Source organism: Onychostoma macrolepis, chromosome 17 (genome assembly GCF_012432095.1).
Source record: "Onychostoma macrolepis isolate SWU-2019 chromosome 17, ASM1243209v1, whole genome shotgun sequence".
Taxonomy (NCBI): Eukaryota; Metazoa; Chordata; class Actinopteri; order Cypriniformes; family Cyprinidae; genus Onychostoma; species Onychostoma macrolepis.
In genome coordinates, this window is record NC_081171.1 from 3,108,746 (window position 1) to 3,131,394 (window position 22,649).

General features: G+C 34.9%; 1 protein-coding gene across 1 annotated transcript in view; it reads left to right on the forward strand.

Moving 5' to 3' along the window:
* LOC131523453 (kelch-like protein 29) overlaps nucleotides 1-22,649 on the forward strand; it is a 143,231-nt gene that overhangs the window by 41,712 nt on the left and 78,870 nt on the right. Inside the window, exons 4-6 of the mRNA XM_058749847.1 lie at nucleotides 2,720-2,867; nucleotides 4,235-4,714; nucleotides 14,735-14,873. Coding sequence (XP_058605830.1) covers nucleotides 2,720-2,867; nucleotides 4,235-4,714; nucleotides 14,735-14,873 — 767 coding nt within the window. The remainder of the gene's footprint in view (nucleotides 1-2,719; nucleotides 2,868-4,234; nucleotides 4,715-14,734; nucleotides 14,874-22,649) is intronic.

Below are 22,649 nucleotides of genomic sequence, written 5' to 3' on the forward strand. Positions count from 1 at the left end.
AGTATTCATTCATTTATTCATTGATTTAATTCCATTTAATTTAATTTCAACTTAAGAGTGTAACTGTTACCCCAAAATTGACTATTGACTAAAAATAATGTTGTAATATATATATATATATATATATATATATATATATATATATATATATATATATATATATATATATATATATATATATATATATATATATATATATATATATATATTTTTTTTACATTTTATATTTCAAATGCTCTAGTTTTTTCTCATCACTCTGACTCGTCATGAGAGGCAACAGTGCTGTCCAAATGTAAGGAGAAAATAGACTTGACATATTTCAGCTGATGTTATATTTATTCAGCATTCTCACATGGAATATTCCAGATACAACTTTTGACAAGTTTTAGTGAATGCAGGTGAATTTCATTACTGCTCGCCCTCCTGTCAGAGATACGAACATGCATCTCTATTCTGAGGTGAAGCAGTCGGTAGGGGAAGTTTCCGATTTCTGCTCTTTCCACATGCTTGAATCATTTTTTAATGGCATTCACATGAAGCATGACGAGGTCCTGCTCAGTCCTGTTGCTTACAAAGAATACTTCAGTATTAATATATTAACACTGCAGCATGTGGCCGTTAATAAATAAGTATTCTTTGCGCGTTACAGCGGTCTGCAGACCTTTTCTTTTTTCTTTGTTCTTTGAGCTCATGCCATTTGTCCAGCGCACCTGCTCTGAACCGTTTGAGTGTGTGAGGCTCTCTATTTGCTTCTTAGCAGACTTTAGTTGTATTCAGATGGTAAAACGATGTGCAGACTAGCACTGAATTCCACAGAAAGATTCCTACAGAAGGAGAACGTCTGTCATTCATAACATTTTAAGTCCTTGCATTTTTTTTTTGTATTCGTTTTCCTCATTAGAATTGCATTTTGAAATGCTGGTTAAGCAAAAGGTCAAATTAAAACTATAAAAACTACAACTGTAACGGACAAAAAAAAAAGTATCTCTGCACTGTCAGACATGTGAAGTATGTTACAGACTTGAATGTGTGCTCTTTACGACTGTTTACAGTTTGAAGCGATTTTGCTCATTTTGTTAGGTGAACTTTAGATGAAATTTGAAGCATTTTAGCAACAGCACGCTGGGATGAGGAATGTGTGTGATTCAGTCTTCCTCTGTAGATGGAATGTCAAAATACATTTTTCACATTTTAAAGAAATGTTTTTTTCAGGCTTGGCAATGATAAAATGCATTGACAAACTCAACGCCCACACTGGACGCTAAAGAGGGATCTTTTTATGTTTTCTTCTTTTTATTTACAGTTTTGAAATGCATATGAAATAAAAGTGGCATAAAATCAAGAAGACGTTTAGGACTTGTTTTCAGCTACTTATTTTTCTCCTCTTCGACTTGCTTATTAAACAGCGAGTTCTGACAGCGTCATAATAAGATCCATCTTTTGCAGACACAAGAGATGAATATGAATAAAAGGCTTTGTTCCAGAAAAACAAACTGAGATTTCTTTTGCTGTCTTTGGCACACAAAAATATTGTGCAAACCAGTCAGTTTTTAATTACAATGACATACTGTACAAGTTGTCCCATTTTGGTAAATACCATTTACAAAAGTGATTTTGTATACACACAAAGCATATTAAGTGCAAAAAAAATGTATAATGTTTCAAATAACTTTTGTGAAAAATAAAACAGATATATTTATGTAAAGATGAAAAAAACATACTTATTATGACCTGTATTTATTAAAATTTATCAAATAATAATTATTTTAAATTATTGAAAACTTCTTGATTTATATTTATATTTATATTTATATTTATATTTATATTTATATTTATATTTATATTTATATTTATATTTATATTTATATTTTATTTTATATTTGTGTGTGTGTATGGGTTTTATTATTATTATTTTTTCTTGTCTGTGAAGCATCCATTTTATGCTTCAAGCCCCAATTTCTTGCTTTGATGAAAATTGTGTTTGTCTAACCATTTAATGGGATCTTTAATAAAATCTAATTGTTCATTTCATTATTGTGAGCAAGATTACATTCAGAAAATATCATATTAGCCAGACTAATTAATCAGCCAATATTTGGCCAGTTAGTGTGTGTCTGCTTTCTAATTGAATTTTTATTCTGTAAATATTGAGAAAAGTAAATGTTCATATAATAATATGTACTTTCATTAAACAATGGCATGGAAATTGTTAATGTTTTCAGTCTACAAAGTCAATGCTTTGGGCTGAGCATCATAATGTAGATCGAGTACATGTTAATATGTTTAAGAAAAATGACATATTGTGGATTTTGAAACTAGTAGTTTCTACAGAAGAATGAGGTTTACTTGTCCATTTCCATTCGATTTTAGTTCCTATTTTCAGCGAAGTGATTAAAAGGCCCCCTCGATCCCGCAAAACTTCTTTCCTGCCCTTTGATTTACAGTCAATGCGAGGCAGATAAGAATTAATTAGTAAAATGTTCTCTATATAGATCTCACTTTCTTGCACCCAGTCAAATTGCTGGGGGCCGACCTTGGATTTTCCTGCATTATTGATGGCTCTAATCTAGAACGGCGGCGTAATTAAAAGAGCGAATGGAATGGAATATTAACAAAGCGAAATGATGTACCAGTGTCTGGCAAATGGGCTGTAATTGGAATCGTAGACTGTAATTAAAGGCTGGTCTGTTTACTGGAGATGTTCCTCTCGTTGAAACAGGTCTCTGGGCACCCGTCGGCAGACGCACACACTCAGGGCCAGGTCCTGGCTAATAGCGTCCGGTGGGGACAAACACCCATTAACCAGTCCACGCCCTGGGACACGGATGAGCCGCCCGCAAAACAGATGAGGGAGAAAGATATCACAGGTAAAGAGCTGAAAGCAAAGCCCACAGCGCCGTGATAACACCTCTTGTTCGTTATCTTCTCTTGCATGCATGGATTGATTGATTGCTCGAAGTGGCTTCAAATTAGGCGTGGGCGATATGGGAAAAATATCATATCATATCGATTTTTTCAGGCAGGAACATGATCTGCAATCTTATCACAGTTCTTTTTCATGTTGGATTTTAAGACTGTTTTGCAAGTAACAGAGCAGTACTTACAAACTAATTTCACTGTTTAAAAATATAAACCTGCAAGATGACAAAACATGAAAGAAAAATGAATGAAAGACCATTTGGGCCAAAGTAGGGGTGGGAGATATGACCATGTTAATTTATTTCATTTTACTTCATTATTTGTCTTCGTTATTAAACTATTTATAACTAATATTTTTATAATTGTTATAAAAATATATTTTTAAAAAAGATTCAAATTGCAAACAATAAGAAAAAATACAGTATTAGAAAGATAAAGATTATTTATTTTTTTATGCACTGGTCAATTTTGAGATATTTTGGGCTTTCTGGCTTTTCAAAAACATGTTGTGTCAGACTAGTGTAAAGAAAACATTTATTTTATTGCACTTTGTGTATTTGCATCTGTAAAGGTCATTTTCTGAAAATAAGTGTAGTTATTTTCACTTACATACACCAAACTTTACAGTTTTGTTTCTTACAGTTTAGTATCTATATGCTAATAGTTTTTATAGAGGGTTTTGTTCATATATCATTTGCCTAATTTTATACATTTTATTCCTATAAACATGGTGAAAATGTATTTTTCCTGGCTTTCAACAGTGTTTTCTGATTTATGGGGTGATAAAAAGAGATATCCAGAATCCCCTCTGTAAAAACCTTTAAATTTAATAAGTCGAATGAAACAAGAATTTTCAATTCAGTTCAATTTTGAACCTGGCTTTATCCAATGTTTAGATTCAGTTTCAGTAAATGTATTCAAACGAGTGCGTATTTAATTACATAATGCCTTATTTGCATATTTTATCGTAACCGTTCAGAAAACGTGCACAAAAAACTTACAAAATTCTTAATATAATCAATCAACTGAACTGAAGTGTGGTGATGTCTATTAGTCTGTTAGTTACATTTTTACCCTGTTCACCTGCAAGTGCATGCAGATAATGAACCACAATATCACGTGAATGTAACTGCAATGCATGTGATAATCAGACTCAATAATAGTCCAAAAACAGCCATAGATCTGCAACTGATAGAATGTGCATTGATGCACGATACTGTAAAGGCAGATCATGGACACATTTTATTAGTTCACAATCTAATATCGTCATATCGCACGCTTCTACTTTAAATGGATGTTGTTTCGCTCTCTGCAGCTCCTCTATGGCCGCCGCAAGTCGCTGCCGCCGTCAGCCAGGCTGGACTCTTGGCGCACACATACGCCCTGCCGCAGCCGCCAGCTTACAGCCAGTGCGCGACCGTCCAAGCTCCGATCGTCGGTGTGACCCCGGCGCTCCAAACCCCCCATCCACAATTACCCACGCACTACCAACTCCCACAGCAGCCTTCACAGCCAATGACCAACATGGTCCTCAACGTCCAGAGCCAATCTCTTGCCGTTGGTGGCCTGCCTCCAATGCCCAGCGTCTGCCAGGTCGCCCATCCCGTCCACACGGTGGTGGGCAACGGCCACTTGACGCATCCCATGGTGCAATCCGCCACCATGAGCTCCTCGGCGCTGCCCACCAACGGGCCGCTGACGAACGGCCAGCAGGAGACCACCAGCAACAGCCTGCAGATGCTGAGAACGGTCGGATTGGGGAAATACGAATTCACGGACCCCTGGCATCCCAAAGGTAATTCTATTTCAGCCACAAATCTTTTTAGAAAGTTTTCCTAACCGTTATAATGTTTTGTCGTGCTCCTCCAGTCTCCGAAAGAATCACGGCCTGCACAACTTGATGATCTTGAATATATTTATTACTTCCCAGCCTTTCACTTTTAATAAAACCCCCCATTCATCAACACCCACAAGACGAGACGAGTCGGGTGGATTGCCGTTGTTTTCCTTTTGTTTTTCTTTCCTACCCAACCAGCGGAAGTTCCTAATGATTTTATGAATTAGCTCCTCTGATATTCGGCAGCATCCAGGAACTATTGTGAAGATCAAATAGATTTACGGGGCAGTGGATGCTTCTACAAAATTGTTGGTGGGTCTGAAATGGCAGAAATAATTTCCATATAAATGGAAACCTTATGTAAATATAGTGTAAATGAATTTCAGTTCATATATCAACACAGTCGGGACAGGCAAGTTTAATGTACCATAGCTAATTTCTTAGGAATGATTTATTAGGGGAAATAAACTTGTGGCGTTTGATATAACTTGAGTGAGTCTCAACTTTTCCCGTTCTGTTCTTTGGACTCTCATTTTTTTATATATTTTTTCCATATAAAAATGGAATAAGATTATTCAAAAGAAACCAGTATATCGTTATTGTGTGATATTATGCCCTAAAGCTCTCAAATCACCTTGATTTTCTAGCCAGCTACAGGCAGAAATCTATTTTTCTATCTCCCTGTATTGAATGTCATGTTGAATCGTGTGAGGTATTAATCTTCTGAAGAGAAGAGAACATAAGGCGAGTTTTCTGCCCATTTGTCTGCTTGTAATTGCTTCTGAGGATGATTAGAAATCAGGTGCCAAAGACTTTGCTCGTTGAATATTGACAGTTAACACTGAAATTTACAGATTAATAAGAACTGGACATTAGCGAGTACTCTTTCATGTCAACAGAAATGGGATCTCAGCCCATTTTAGTTTCATTGGTTTGTGAAAAGGTGCTGTTTCGTACTAGAATCAGACCAAAATGTGAGTTTGCTTTAAAGAAACTAGATTTCCAACTAACAGCTGTTTTATTATATCTTAATGGGTTTAAGTCATCATTTTGAGAAGATAGCATCAGAAAAAAAAACAGCTTTTGCATATAGAAAGATGTTCAATTTAACAAAAAATTGGTGTAGGATTGACGTTGGTGGGTTTTGGTCATATTTTTATATGATACTGTAGCTTCCGAAAAACTGGCTTTTGCATGTAGAAAGGTGTTTGAATAATTAAAAATAAAATAAAGTTGGTGTAGTATTGACGTTAGTGGGTTTAGGTCAGCATCAGAAAATCTGCCTTTTACATGAAGAAAGGTGTTGACTAAAAAAATATATAGTAAAACAATTTCCACTCAGAAATTGCTAGTCAATTTCGCAAATAATAACTAAGAAGTGGCAAGCAACGCATTGAATTAAACATGAATTTTTGAAGTAAAAACTCGAATAATAACTAATATATATAGTTGCCCCCAATGATTGAAAGATTTTATCAAATATTTAATTAATAATGTTTTCAACTCAAAAGTAAATATGCACATAATGTAGTTATTTTAATATATTTTACTGTTATTTATTGTAAATAAATCAAATTTTCCCAATCTCATTTGCGTAAGAAGTTGTCACGTGACGAATCTGCATTTTGGCGGATAATAGCCTATTATTACTGCTTGCCTGTTGCATGACATGAATGAATATTTAGCATTTTTTTTTTAAATTTTATACAACATACAACAACTGCAGAGGAATCTGAACCTAATCAAAATAAAGACAGATGAAGATGCCCGACTCAAGACCTGGACAGCCTCATAAAGGTGATCCACAGCTCAGTGTTTCACATTTATGTCAGGAAAAGGACCATTTACATCCAAATGTAATTTAATGCACACAGACCAAAACCTAGAAATAGATTTCAGAATATAAACTGCTTAATCGGCCATTTTCAGTAAGATTTAACATTACTAAATGTGCCTGCTTTTGTGCTTTTAACTTGAATAATGTCCAACAGATCTCGTTGATTTCCTTAAAATCTACTTTGCGATTCTGTTGGCAAACGTGTTTATGGTGCATTCTATTCAGCGTGTTTATTGCTAGCGCAGCAGAAATAGACAGCGGAGCCTTTACAAGTGATTTGCGTGCATTAGTAAAACCGCCTTTAATGGTACACGGATTGTGACTTTGTACGTTACTACAGAAATGCTAAAAAATCGACTGGCTTGGTTTGCCCCTCCCAAGCTCAAGCGTCAAGCTACGCCTATGGTGCACACATTTCAGATAAAAGTGTAGATGTTTTTAAACGGTTCATGCATTTCATGGGAATCAAACCCATGACCTTGGCGTTCTGCTGTTTGAGCTGCAGAATAGAGTGTGGAATAAAGCTCAAGCTGATTATGTTGTTGTTATTGGACCCTTTCTGAAAAGCACAGGAGCATTAAAGCGCCAGCTCCACTTAATTTATCCAATTTAATGTTAACATTGTTAAAAAAGAAAAGAAAAATCATAATAGATTGTGCTGTCTTTTGAATGTCTGAAGACATGAAGCCTTGCATGCTTTCTCTTTAAAACCGAAACGTACGTCTGCCTCATGAATCCAGAGTTCTCCATGTCTATGCAAGTGTCAAGTCCAGTCTTCATTTCTAACCTCCATCTCTGTTTATCAAGCCCCATGTGCTGCAGTGTGGAAGCGTATCTCTGACAGGTCGGGTTTAGGATGAATTATCACGGCTTTATCTCTCTAAACAGTAAAAGCTGCTCCACGCAGCTTGATCTGCTCCTCCTCTCCTCCGAGAACGAGAGAGACGTCCATCACAATCTGACCTGATCCTGCTGCAGAAACGCTGATTAGTTCCTTGACTTAGATTAGATGCATTGATTTTTAGTAGTGTTTGCCAGGTCAAGCTTTGCTGTTATTGCTTCTATTTAGAGTTAGTGATTTAATGTTTAGAATTAAACTTCAACACATACTGTAAAGCAATGCATCACGGAGTTGAGCTTTCCTTAAATTGTGCAGCAAATGAAACGCCTAATGCATAGGGTATCTCTTTTTCCCCACTTACGATATTTGAATTACACATTCACTGTGTTCTTGTAAGTGTGTGTGTGTGTGTGTGTATATAATTGACGAAATCTAAAGTGAAATATTGAGGTTGAAAGGTGTCTGTTTATAGACATGAGAGCATGATAATTGCTTAATGTAATGTTAATCCTGTTATGTTTATGCATATTGGATATTTTGCAATGCATTGCATGGATAATATGGTAAAAACCATCCTGGAAGAGGATCATGAAACTTCATGAAAGTCTAGTGAGCCTCCTAGTTAGGCAGTATTCAAGGTGCTATTCAGACACAAGAGCTGTTCCAGGAGGTAGGCAGTATAATTATGCCTTTTAAGACACCTTCCTTTGGAGAAAATTAAAATCCATGAATGAAACAAGATAAATTATTTTTAAATAATGTACTTGGATTTCATTTAATAGTAAAAAGCTTTAAAGAAATAGTTCAACCTAATTAGTGTGTAATGAAACAGTCGTTTATGAAGGGTTCATTTCAATTATGATGTAGACTATGGACACTACTGTTCAACAGTTTTTATTATTTTTTGGAATGTTTTAAAGAATAAACCTGCTTTTTATACATATAAAAATAAATAAAAAATATTTATTTTATTCTTTTTATTTTGGTTTAAATATTACTGTTCAAAGGTGTTTGAAAGAAATCCCATGTGTTCACAGAGGCTGCATTTATTTGATCAAAAATACAGCAAAAACTGTAATAATGTGAAAAATGATTACCAGTTTAAATAATGATCTATTTGAATATATCTCGAAATGTAATTTAGTCCTGTGATGCCAAGCTGAATTTTCAGCATCGTAACTCCAGTCACGTGATCCTTCAGAAATCATTCTAATATGCTGATTTAATGCTCAAGAAATATTTCTTATTATTAGCAATGTTGAAAATACTTTTGCCGCTTAATATTTTTAACATTTATTAAGCATTAATGTTTAATAATTTATTTTGTAACAGTTTTTTTCTGAATTCTTTGAATAGAACGTTCAAAACAGAATTTTCTTTTCAAATATCTTTATCATTATCTTTATAAATAAATATATTAACATTGTAAATATCTTTACTGTCACTTTAATGTGTCCTAGTTCAATAAAAGTGTATATTTCATTAAAAAACAGTTTTACTGACCTCAAACTTTTGAATGATGGCTCACTAGGTTTCAGAACATATTGTAGTTGGATACATTATGATTCAATTATGAGACTTATGTAGTTATGTGTGTTTTTGGTCATTTTGAGTTTGTGAGACTAAATGCTTCTAGCCACACAAGCTCAATTTCATGCATTATTGCTTTCCGGAACGTGTCAGAACCCAATTCCTAATGCAATGTGACTACAAGTCATATTCTGAGCATTGCCGCAAGGGACAGTATAGCAATCATTAGCATAAACTGTCTTCTTCTACAGTCACTTTTCTGTTTCAGGCAAACTACTGTGATGGCAGAGCAGGGATTTGAAGAGAATCTTTAGGAAGTTGGTTAAAGTTACAGTTGACATGTAAAAGGCAGCTACCTGAATAATATTGCATCTGTTTTAATGTCATTTGAGGGAAATATCGCCTCCCTTTGACTGCTGAGGTTTGTTTGCACGCTTGTCAAGTATTTGCATCTGCTTATGTGTGTAAAACTTACAGTTTTGAGTGCCATTAGACCAAAATTCGGCATGTAGAGTACTGATGCAAGTTGTCTTTCCTATTCAAACTCATCTGATGCTATCTAATGCTACCAAAACAAATCATAAAATGAAACATGTTGTATTTTTTTTTTTTTTTTGGTGCATTTGTTACTGTAAAAATCTGGTAGAAATCTCATTTATACACTAATGGCAATAAGTTTGAAATAATTAGTTTTTTTTATGTTTTTGAAGAAGTCACGTATGCTAATCAAGGCTGCATTTGTTTGATCATAAATACAGTAAAGTTAAGTATTATTACAATTTAAAATGGCTGTTTACTACTTGAATATATTTTTAAAATGCCATTTATTTCTGTGATCTAAGCTGAATTTTCAGCATCAGTACTTCAGTCTTCAGTGTCACACGATCCTAATCATAATATGCTAATTTGCTACTCAAGAAACATTTCTGATTATTAACAATGTTGAAAATGGTTCTGAAAACTGATGTCAGCCAGCAGAGCTTGAAATATTACCAAGGCAAACATTTTGAATAATACGCACTGATGAATCATTCTCAATAAGATCAGGAACATGTATTATGAAAGCCTATAGGGTCAACATTGAATGAAATTTGAAGTGTCATGTGGAGAAAAACAACTAATACTTTCTAAAGATTCTCCTCTCTCACATCAAGAGCTGCGTGCTTGACTTAATCTGAGAAAAAAGAGATCCTACAATAGTCTCATTCAGATAGCTCTGGTTTATATGCATGTATTCTGACCTTCATAGTGTGCGTGTGGCCTGTCAGAGATCGTGCTCGAGAACTCCTCATCCCATATCTATAGCTCTATTGTTATCGATTCACAGCTCTTTTGTTCTGGAAGGACACATTTCACGAGCTTCGGCGTTCTTTCCAGTTCCACCGAGAGAGGAAAGTGCTCAGACCGAATTGGATGAATATATTTGTTCTCGCCGTCTCACTCCGTAACACTCTTGAACCATTCAGAAGCATCTTTATACCTTTTAAATGTAAACACAAAGAAATGAACATTTGTTGTTAATTGTTGTTGTGGACTTTTTTTTGCTCAGTAGAACAGTAAAGATGATCTTTAACTGAAACCTGGTCCTTCATAAAATGCAGTTACCAGCATTTTGAGAGTCAAAAATAAGCATATACAAGCAAGACAAAATGAATGCACGTGGCTCCTGATGATATATTGAGGTCTTATGAAGCAAAACAACTGGTCTGTGCAAGAAACTGAACATTATTGCCTGTGATCCCTTTAAAATCCTGAAGGATGATGTTATGGATTTACAGTGAGGTCTTTTTTTTTCTTTTTTTTTTTTGCAACAGAGCTGATGATCATGTTCTCCAGCATGAACTTGTGCTTCAGCAGGAGCAAGAAAGTCACAAAGTGTGCTTGGCTGCGTTTGATTAGTGACCTAGAAATTGTGCACAAGCTTCAATATTTCTTTTTCATTTTGTGCCTTAGCTTTTCTTTGCCTTCATTTTTGAAAAGTTTATTTCCAGGTTTAAATGGAACAGCCTGAGCTTTTTGGACCCAGCTGTACGCTGGAGTGTGTTTTAATACAAATGATTCATGCACAAATGTTAATAACAATTACAAATGCGTTAATTTTCCTTTAAAATCTCCCTTCCTGGTCCCGCTAGACTGCCCTGTGCTATTTTATGATTATGGTCTCCTCCAGAGAACACTGACCCACTTAAATAGAGAATAATTTCCTGCCATCCTTGCTATCCCTGGCTCAAATTAATAGGGAACATTTTAGGCAGATAATCGCATGTCCTTTTCCTTATTAGTTTGTCAGACGTCTGCGGAACAGCTGTCAGAGGCGTGTGACGTGTTGCTCTAATGAAGCTGAGACGCTTACACCAGCCAATTATTCAAATGACTGCACGGAAAGCCAACACATGAAATGCAGAAGTGACTTTGAATGTGTTTATTTTCAGAAGCGCAATATCCTTTGTTGCGCAGAATTAGGTCTCATCGTATATCAGCTGTTGTTTGTGGTCGCTTCTTATTAGTCATGAATACCTGTCGCGATCACGGCATCCTGCTGTTACAGGGACTTTGGGAGTTGAAGAAGTTATTCCAGCTCATAAAATCGTTCTGCTTTGGGTTCGGAGATGATTAATTATACATAAACCGTGTCAGGTATGACTCATGCATATACTCACCTTATAATTAGAATTTGATGAGCATAATTTCCTGGACATGAGGAAGTTTTGGACTAATCTTGGACCTGAAAAGACCATCACTTGGGAACATTGTAATGTTTACCAGTAATATTTTATCATAAAATCTGAAGGAAAAATACATATATAAAATGTATATATATATATATATATATATATACATTTTATATATGTATTTTTTCCTTCAGATTTTATGATAAAATATTACTGGTAAACATTACATTACATTACATTTTTTTTTTTTTTTTTTTTTTAACCAATTTGATCTCTACAAGCCTATTTTGGGGGTATTCAATTATAAGTTATTTAAATTAATATTGTAATTTTAATGATTCATTTAATTAATAATAATAATTATTATTATTATTATTACTCCTACAAATAGGCTTGCACACATGCAAAAATAATACAAATGTAATATTTATTATTAATAATAACTAATAACTTAAATGCATAATTACATATAATAATAATAATAATAATAATTATTATTATTATTAATATTCTTCACCTTGTGACATTTTAATGGCAATCACATTTTCCCCAAAATGGCATTATCATACTGATGTTTTTCTTTTTGATTTAAAAATGACAAAACTAAAGTTCTTTAATTTTCATTATTATATCATTGTTTTATGTTTTCACTACTGTAATATAATTATTTTTAATACAATAAATATTTATTTCAATACAACATATTAATAAGTTGCATTACAGTAATGAGTCTTTCTTTTTCTTCTTTCACTCTTTCATTAAGTTTTAATCTATATTTGTATTCTTTCGTTTCTCTCACATGCTGGATGTTTTTCATGTCCTCTGTGTCTCATATTGTTTAGAGGTGATGTTGGTTTAGTAAATGTTATTTAGGTCAGATGGTCACAACCACATTTTCAGCAGTCTTGGTTCCAGAAGTATTTTTCCTGTTCGTTATCTCCGTAGGGATTTCAAAACATTCTTCAGTAAAGAGTTGTTGGAGTTGAACCAAAGGGATCAGATTCCAGATAGATCACAATACAAGCACAAACGTGCAAAGATACAAGGCCTTTTAGGTCAAAATAAATCCCATGAAGCACTATGAACGATGCAATCAAATCGGTTGTTCTATAGTTAGTTAATAAATGCATTTGATGTCTGATGTTTTCCCCTAAATATATACAAAAATCCAACTTATTGAGTGTGCATGGTTACATAATTCCTAATATTTTCTGGGAGTGAGTAGTTATTGTTCTCTTTTGCAGTCTGTAACAGCAACTTTATTAATTTATTTAATTCATATTTATTTTCATGTATTTTTAAATTTATTTTTATTCATTCTTATTTATTTATTTAATGACAGCATTGATTTTGCATATGCATCATTAGACTCAGAGCTCATGGTAAGTCTATTTGGACAGGTGTATGCATTACAGCTAAAAATATGGATTATTAAAGAGTCATAAATTATTAAAGAATACAAATATAGCTTAAAACTTAAAGGGGACAAATTATGCCCCTTTTTACAATATGTAATATAAGAAGAGGGTGGAGCCTTTACAGCTCACAGTTCAGATATACCTAAATAGAGAGAAACTGGAGAATCTCACATAGCCAAAATGTGAGAAATTTTTAATGAAATATGTGGACAGTGATAAATCTAACGACATATCTCTGTTCTCTGTGAATACAATCAGAGACCGTGGCAATTTTAGCCAACAAGCACAGAAAATATGAGGCGATTCTTACTCTGGGTATGATGTTTGAGCATGAACAGCTGTTATTGACCCATCTTTCAGAATCAGCTTCTGTGCAAATCCTGTGTTGAACTGACCCTTGTTTACGAAGCAGTCCGGCATAAAATGATTTACACAAATATATAACTCTTTGCCATATTTCCTTCCATAAATGAAATTCATCCACAATGTTCTCTGTGGCTCAGATGCTGAGGGTCTTTGGAGACTCTTCATTTGTACATCCAAAAACAATATTGTAATGTTTATTCACCAGTCGTGGGCGGGGCTTATTCCTACTGTGACGCCACAGTAGGGGAAAATCTGAAACCGTGTGTTTTCAGACACTGCTTCTGATTTATGGGGATTATAAAAACGGAGTGGGTGGATTTTTATATAGGCTGATTGTCTACACACACTGTGGACATGCATCAGTGTTAAAACTAATTTTGCATAATAGGTCCCCTTTAAAGAAAGAGAGAAATAAAGAAAAAGGAGACATTACTCTAATGCAACTTGTTAATGTATTGAATTAAAATAAAGATGCATTTATTGTATTAAAATGTAATTGTGTTAGAGTACTCAGAATATAATGAAAATTCCTGAGAATAATTAAAATATTTTTAAGTCAAAAAGCTATTAGGAGTAAGACATTGATAATTTGGGGAGTGTGAAGGGTCCAGTGTGGTGTGTGTGTGTGTATATATGTGTATATATGTATATATGTATATACATATATTAATAACGTAATAATAAATAATTATACACATTACATACACAGATTTATTTTTTTCCATATATATGCATATTTTTAACAATTTTGTGTGTGTGTGTGAAAACAAAGCCTATTTTTAGTAATGATAATAATAGGAACAATAATAATAACTATAATAAAAAATGCATTGCATAAAGAATGTGAATTGAACTTCACTTTTTCCAGAAAAGTTTCCAGGGTTCTCCTTTTTCAAGAACCCGACTGTAGCTTTCCATTGTTTGTGAAAGGAATAGTTCACCCTAAAATAAAATATCTGAAATGAACAGAAAGAAGGATTTGGAAGGACATAATGGTGAGTAAATAATGACAGCGTTTTCATTTTTAGCTGAAGTATTCCTTGAAATCAGAGCTGTAGACGTCATACTGATGAAGTGCAGCGTTAGCTTCGTGGAATCCTAATGAAATGAGAGCGCTGACCTCTGCCTTCACTTCTGTTGTTGTTTTTCCTTCATGCTTGATGGTTTTATTCCTCCATTCCAGCCTTTTACTTGCACAAACAAATAATTCCCTGTTTTTCTTCGAGTAATGATTGGTTTTGTCATCGTATGCTGTGTGCTTGGATCTCAGAAGGTCCGAAAATCACTGTTTCTCTTCTTTCTCTTGTTCTACAGAAATGTTGAAGGAATTGAACCAGCAGCGGCGAGAGAAAGAGTTTACAGACCTGAAAATAATTGTTGAAGGCAAAGAGTTTGAAGTCCATCAAAATGTTCTAGCTTCCTGCAGCTTGTATTTCAAGGACATGGTGAAAAGGTTTGCTTTCCTCCCATCCTTGATCTATTCTGTTCTTTTCGTAGGGTGCATTTGTGTCGCCTCCTTTTCCCTCCCCGTCTCTTGCAGGTCTGAAGACATCGGTTCCCGTCACAGGGCCAGTAGCCATTCTGTCTGTCCCACCGACGAATGTATTTCACTGCTGCGAAAGGTCAAGGCGTCGGCCAATCTGACCCTTTCATCTCCATTTCCTAAGTGTGCCGGTTTGCATTTTAAGGGGCGAAGAAGTTCCATGACTGGGGATTTTGGTTTTAAATGCTTTGTAAATGTCAAAACAAATGAAAGGCAGATTTTAGGGATGCGTTTGGCATATTAGATCAGCGCTGTGCTCGGCTGTCTGTGTCAAGTGGTTCCACGGGATGTTCCAGTCGTCCCACTTCACCTTTTACCTGCTGTGACTCACTCCGTATCTCGGCAGAAATTCACACGCCGCTTTGAGCGCGCCGTCGAGATTAAGGGAGCTGCGCGGATCTCGTTTATGCTTGGGGAAATTCTGTTTCTTGCCGACTTTGCCGTCTCGTATCGATGCTGATCTCAGCAGTCGGGTGTCTCGGAGCCGTAAGACTGACTGGATGTTGTTTACGAGCAAAAACTGATACTGAATCATGTTTACAGGCAAAGACACGTACAAGCCCAGAATCTGTTGTAAATGTATCAGGTGCCCTTCTGGTGAACCTGTGAGGCGAATTTTGCCACACATTTACTGCAAATTCACATTTTTTACATGCAAATGAGCTTTGCGGCAAACTGTTTGCAGTAAATTGTGCTGAAGCAAACTTTTAAAACTTAAAATGTTTATTTGCATATGATACTTTTGATCAGTGTCTGACTTTTGTTAGCTAGCAGAAAGAAATAGTGGTAATACGAATAGTGTTAATAAAGTCTTTCATTTTGGATCCAGGTCATATCTAATCTGTTTTTCAGAGGAAGATTTTTTTAGACATGCTATTGAAAGTATTTTTAACCCTGTAAAGCCTAACATATTAAATAATAGTCATTTTGTTGCATAGTTAGTTTGTTGAATTTTTCAACAAAATATAAAACAAAAGATTGTATATGCATGTTTGTTGAGTATCGTATTTGATCCATCAGGCTTTATGATTCATATATTATGATATAGTGAGAATGTAGAAGAAAAACAGCTCAAAACATTGAATGCAATGGAATCCAATGATGATTGAGAGATGAACAAATAAACATTTTTCAGAAGCCTGATGATCATATTTGATACAAAAAATGATGATGGATAATCAAGTAAGTCGAAGTTGCTTTAGTCCGGTAAGTGTTCCTCTTTGAAATATTACTACTAATAATATAAAATCCATTCTTATGTTTACATTAGTTAAATCAGTAAAGATTTCACAGCATAAAGACAAGTGAACCATGAGCTAAAGGTGGATGCTAGTACAAGTAGATTGTGTGCAACAAAGTTTTGGTCATGTTGATCATTTTAAAAGTCTTTGCGTATCAAATATGATGTGGGAGGCTTTATAGGGTTAATGTGCTGTTGAATGAAAGTGCACAATAGTACAACCGATTGCATGCATGTGTTTATTTAGCCCTCTCAGCCTCATTTTAGTCACATCAAATTAAACAATTCATGACGTTGAATATAGAGAACAAACAGATTTCTGTTGGCTTGGCATGTGAAATTGCTGTATATATATCGTGATGCATCCACTCCAGCTTGAAGGCCAGATTGTGCCTGGGAATCTCGGCCAGTTGATTGTGAATTTAGTCCAGGTCGAGCTGAACTATCTCGAGAGCGGCAGCAATGAAAACTGCATTAGGAGCAATAACTCAGAAGTTTGTTCTCAGTGAAGCACAAAATGTGCTGATACACCTTGCAAAGCGATTTGAGTTCCAGTGCCTCTGGAAGCACAGAAACTAGGGGCTCTGAATGGGGAATTTCACACTCTCATTCACGTCTAGATTGTCTTTTTTTAAAACGCAGAGGAAACTAGCATTTCTGTAAAAACCCAGTGAGCTACCAAGGCAGCATCCTAACTGATCGGGAACCCATCATGCACATGCAATGCAATGATTAGAATTGATTTTGACGTCATCATGATCACTTTCACTTTTATTTATCCATTTATGTATTTATAAAATATTTGTTTATAACATTATGCAATCATTAATGAATTTATTTATACATTTATTTACACATAAATGCTTTTTGTATTTATTGACTTCAGCTTTTTATATTTATGCACTTATGTTTATGCACGTGCATTTATGCATTAATTTATTTGCATTCATTGCAATTATTTCTTCAATTATGAATTAATTTATGCGTTAACATTTATTTGTTTGCACATTTATTTATAGATTTCAGCAAATTTATGTTTTTATTGTGTTATTTATAGTAAGTATATATTATGTGTGCACATTATTTGCTTGTCGCAGTGCATTCTGGGATTGCGATCTAACATGCATTCTGGGATGGCGTTTTGGAAACCAGCATAATCTTGCACATATGATGCCTGTAGGCAGCTCATTGGGTTACAGAACAAAGCCATACAAAGTCACAACATCGCCATTCAGTCGAAAAATGCATTAGCTCTGTGCAGTTCTTTATCTTTTCACAAAGTCGAAAATATGTAACCTTGTCAAGTGGTATTAAAGCAATACGATGCATTTGAACAGACAGTTCAATCCAGTTCAACTTCATAGACTTCAACTGGAAAGTTCAATCTGACGTTTATGTGCGTTTATGTATATAGAACTGTCTATCGGCTGAAAATTCATGCTACATTAAATCGAGAGTCAACAGCTTTGTTCGGCAGAATAAAATCAATGGCGTGTCATGATCCATAAAGCAGCAGCATACTAAACTGTTCAAAAAACACTCTTGCATTATTAATTTCTTATGCATTTCTAGTGGGAAAAATGTGAGTGGTCTTACACTATTTCAGCATGATTATTTGCTTGTTTACACTTCAGACATGCTTTATTAAAAATTGACTTCAGTCTTTGAACTTTAAGGGAAAAAAGGCCTATATGATGAATATCAAATCTGAACGAAACATTGATCTGGAAAATGATCCACGCATGGGGCTGTAATCTGAGTTTAATATCGGAGATGTCAGGCGGCCCTTTAATGAGCGAATCAGGCTGTCGTTATCAGGGTGCCCATCATTTATATCAGTCAAACGGACCGTGTTTATCTAATCATCTATAAAGAACACCTGCTGTATTTGTCGTTCTCAGAGAAAACGTGCATTAAAAAGTGATTCATCCATTTAGCAAATCATGCACTAAGTGGATCTGCGTTTGGATGTAATATATAGCCATTAACGCCGCCTCGTTCGCATCGATACAAGGCAGCGCCGCTTATGAATTTCACAATATCCCCAGAGATTCAGCCTGTCTGCTGGATTTTATTGAATATTTGTGCTTTGTTTCTGGCAGTGCATCCATCATGTTGCCACTTGCTGAGTGTTTTCACGTATATATTAGCATAGACACTTCGTTATTAGTCTGAGACGGATAGCTGGCGTTGAAGAGCCCACTTTAGTTTGACAACTCTTGATTTGTTTTGTTCCATTAAAATGGACACTTAACTCAGAAGTTCTAGTGGTTTGATACCCACTTGTAATTTTTTGCTGCTTTCTTTTGATCCTCTTAGCTTTTTTGTCTGGAAGAAGCAATATAGGCATAAGCTAAAGTGTATTTTTTTTTAAGAAATATTAATATAGTTAGAGTTAATATAGTCCATTGTTTGAAGAGTATAATCATAATTGCCATGATGAACAATAATTTATTAATTCGCATTTATTAATTTTATTTATTTATTTATAAATTTATGCACATGCATTGATTTTGATTACGCATTCATTTGATTAAATTTTTACATTCATTTGTTTTTGCATTTATTTGTGCATATGCTTTTTTTGTATTTATGCATAAACTTGTTTTCCAGCTGGTCTAGTTTGACGGTTTAACAGGAGTATTTGAGTGTTTTGCAGCCTAAGGACATGCAAACCATTGTAGGCTGATGCCATGATCAGTTAAAGAGGTCAATTATAATGCGTAAAGCGCGGCTAGAAAAGTAGTTTCACCTAAAAAAGACACTATACCGTTCAAATAACACGTTTGCGCTGAAGATTTCATGAAAGCAAATGTTGATTAAACTCTGCTGAGGTGTGTAATCAGGTATAATGTTGTCCGACAGTCTGCGTGAAATGTCAGCGAACACAGGAACAAAGCAAGCACTCACATTTATAGATTTTTCAGACCGCTTTTTCTCTCAAGGACGTAGGCAAATGAGTGTGCTCGACATTTCCTGGAAAATGGGAAAAATGGAAATTGTCTTATTTTAGAGACCCCTGTCATTCTTAAAAGGTTTTCGGGCCCTTTGAGTGCCGTACTTTCATCACTGTATTTTCCCAAGTCTAATCAATGTAATAGTCATAGTCAGTGGATAAAAAGAAACATTTTGATAACCATTTGATTTTTTTTTTTTTAGACCACACATGTGTTTTATACTTCAGAAAAAAGAAAAAGAAATTATGGCCAAAAAGCTATTTTTATGAGCACAGATTTGTTGTTTTGCTTATTCATCCATTTGTTTTCCATTTCATTTCTTTTTATAATGCATTTATGTGTTTGTGTTTTTATTTATTTATTTAAATGTAATATTTTTTAATTGTGACAGTAAATATGTGTGGCCAAAAAGCTCTTTTATTTTCCATTTATATAAGTTTTTGTTTATTTGTTTGTGCGTGTATTTATTTATGTATTTATTTATAAACTCATTTATTTTCATTTCATTATTTTTTTTTTTTAATTAACTTTCAAAATTGATTTATCAAATTATGTATTATATTTTATTTGTTTAGAAATTGTTTATTCATTTAAATTGCAATGCATTCTGGGATCTCTATAAAGAGTACATGTGATGCTGCCTGAGAATATATCCAAAAGAAGGCATCGTCATTCACATGCTATGTACCCTTTCATTCTTAAAAGTCTTTTTTTCCCCCTTTGAGTGCCATACTTTTGTCACTGTGTGGTCCCAGTCTAATCAATATAATAGTCATAGTCCGTGGACGAAAGAATATATATATATTTTTTTTTTTTCATTTTTTTTTTTTTTTTCAGGCCAGACATGTGATCATACTCAAGAATAAAATGATGGCCTGAAAGCTCTTTTGTGAGCAGCAGTGTTTATGGAAATAGTGCAAATGTGAGCGTGATCTCAGGGACAGAGAGAGGGCTCTTTTTCTTTCCCACCTCTTAATGGTCGACTACTTTTTTGCCTTTTCTTTCTTAATATTTCTCCTCCTCCACTTACACCTGACAGCAATAAACTTTGCATTTTTGTTTTTCTTTTCAGGAGTAACATTTCTTGATTTTTCAGCCACCGCCAGAGACACCCACCTCACCTCACTTCATACTCTGCCTTTTGCCTCCTCCAAGTCCAAGCTCTTATAACGACTAATGTCACCGTTCGTACGCAGGCCGTGTTGAACTCTGTTTTGGCAGGTGTTTGAAAGTAAATCCACGTCCCAGTCATGGAATGGTCCCTTTCCCTGTAGGATGGCTGCTGGTTCCCTGTGGCAGAACTGATTTTCTACCCCCTCCTTTCCTTCCCTGCTTACATCACGCTGTCTGTCTGCCACATGTAGCATGCATTTGTCTGTGCAGATTTTTCAAATATCTAGAATTTTAAAGAAATAGTTCACCCAAAAATGAAAACTGGACAATTTGCTCACCCAAAGGCTGTCCAAGATGTAGATGTGTTTGTTTCTTCATCAGATTTGGAGAAATGTGTCATTCCATCACTTGCTCAACTATGGATCCTCTGCAGTGAATGGGTGCCGTCAGAATGAGAGTCCAAACAGCTGATAAAAGCATCACAATAATCCACACCACTCCAGTCCATCAATTAACATCTTGTAAAGTAAAAAAGCTGCATGTTTGTAAGAAAAAAATCCATCATTAAGGCGTTTTTAACTTTAAACCATCCATAAAATGCTTTCTCCAGTGAAAAAAGTCATCTGGTTTGAATCTTAATTGGAGAGAAATCTGCACAGATCAAGCACTGTTTATGAGTGAAAACAGTCCAAAATAATTGGGTGGATTTTGAAGTGAGAGGATAACAGGAGATTAACCTTTCCACTGGAGGAAGCGTTATTATGGATTACGGATTTACAGTGTATTTTGGCCAGAAGCAACAGTTTAAAGTTAAAACATCTCAATGATGGATTTGTTTCTTACAAACACGCAGCTTTTGTCTTCTCAAGACATTAATTGATGGACTGGAGTGGTGTGGATTACTTGTGGATTGTTGTGATGTTTTTATCAGCTGTTTGGACTCTCATTCTGACGGCACCCATTCACTGCAGAGGATCCACTGGTGAGACAGTGATGCAATGCTACATTTCTCCAAATCTGATGAAGAAACAAACTCATCTACATCTTGGATGGCCTGAGGGGGAGCACAGTTTCAGCAAATGTTCATTTTTGGGTGAACTATTGCTTTAAATACATGCTGTGATTTGAGGAAATGTCATTTGTTATGCTGAAATACTTTATCTCAGTTTTGGTGTAGCATGAAATTGCACCCATTTTACTCTGCTTATATGATGCATTATGAAACACAGCTCGATCAGGCAAAAGTGTTTGTCCTGAAACACGTGCAAACACCCTTCACATTTTCTTACCTCAAAGCAGGTTTTTTTTTTTTTCTTTTCACAATTTCATTTGCTGCTGATAGTGACTCAGAAATTACACACTTCACCTTTAATGCATGTGTCTCGAGTAGAATAGGAAGCGTAAGCCGAGGCAGAAGAGAGGTTATCATCATTATTATTATTTCCACCTCACTGCCATGTCTAACCGCTTGTTGGACGTGGTCGTCCATTAATGGAACATCATTATGAGCTTTTGTTTCTCCAGACACCTTTGTCTTTTTGCAGCGTCCCTGATAATTGAGGTTTATAGGTTTAGTGTCTAAAGACATGCACCCAAACAATGGCAAAAACCAAAACCATGGTGCGTCCGTCTGCCAATCGGCCCTCAGCAGATATGCTAAGCCAGCAGCCCTCTTCTAGACGGAGAGCAGCTCATCTCAGCAGCCAGGCAATCTGCACTCTCCATATGCCTTTAAACATGTATTATGCATGAAAATGCATAGCAGCTCACTCAAGTTTTCCCTCAAGCACTGCTGTAGAGAAATGCACAGGCTTGACTTTGAGTCACACTCGCTGAACAGCTTTAGTTGATGCTCTTCCAAATGAGTCCATCTCACTTTGCGCTGCTTGATAGGTTTTTAATTGTTTCTTAAAGGAGTAGTTCACTCAAAACCGAACCATTATTTAATCAGCCTCATGTTGTTCAGTATGCTGGGTTTTTTTTTTTCGGTGTAAAATGATTGTAAAATGTTTATGCGGTGATGTAGGAGTGACCCTGTCAAACTCCAAAAAAGACAATAAGAAACGCCTTAAAAGTAGTCCATACAACTATATTCAAGTCTTCTGAAGCAGTGTTATTTCAGTATTATTTATTAACTATTATAGTGTTTATTAATATTTCAAATTGGCTTTAATGTTTACATTTTCATTTTCATTTAAATTTTTAGTTTTTAGTAACTTGAACTAAAATTAAAATGTCTTTTTTAATATTTGTATTTGGTTTGAATTATTTTTTTATTTATTATTATTTTTTTTTTAAATTTAGTACTTCAACTTTATTTTTTAACATTTTTATAGCATATTTTTTAGTTACCAAGGCAGCCTTTTTATTTATTTA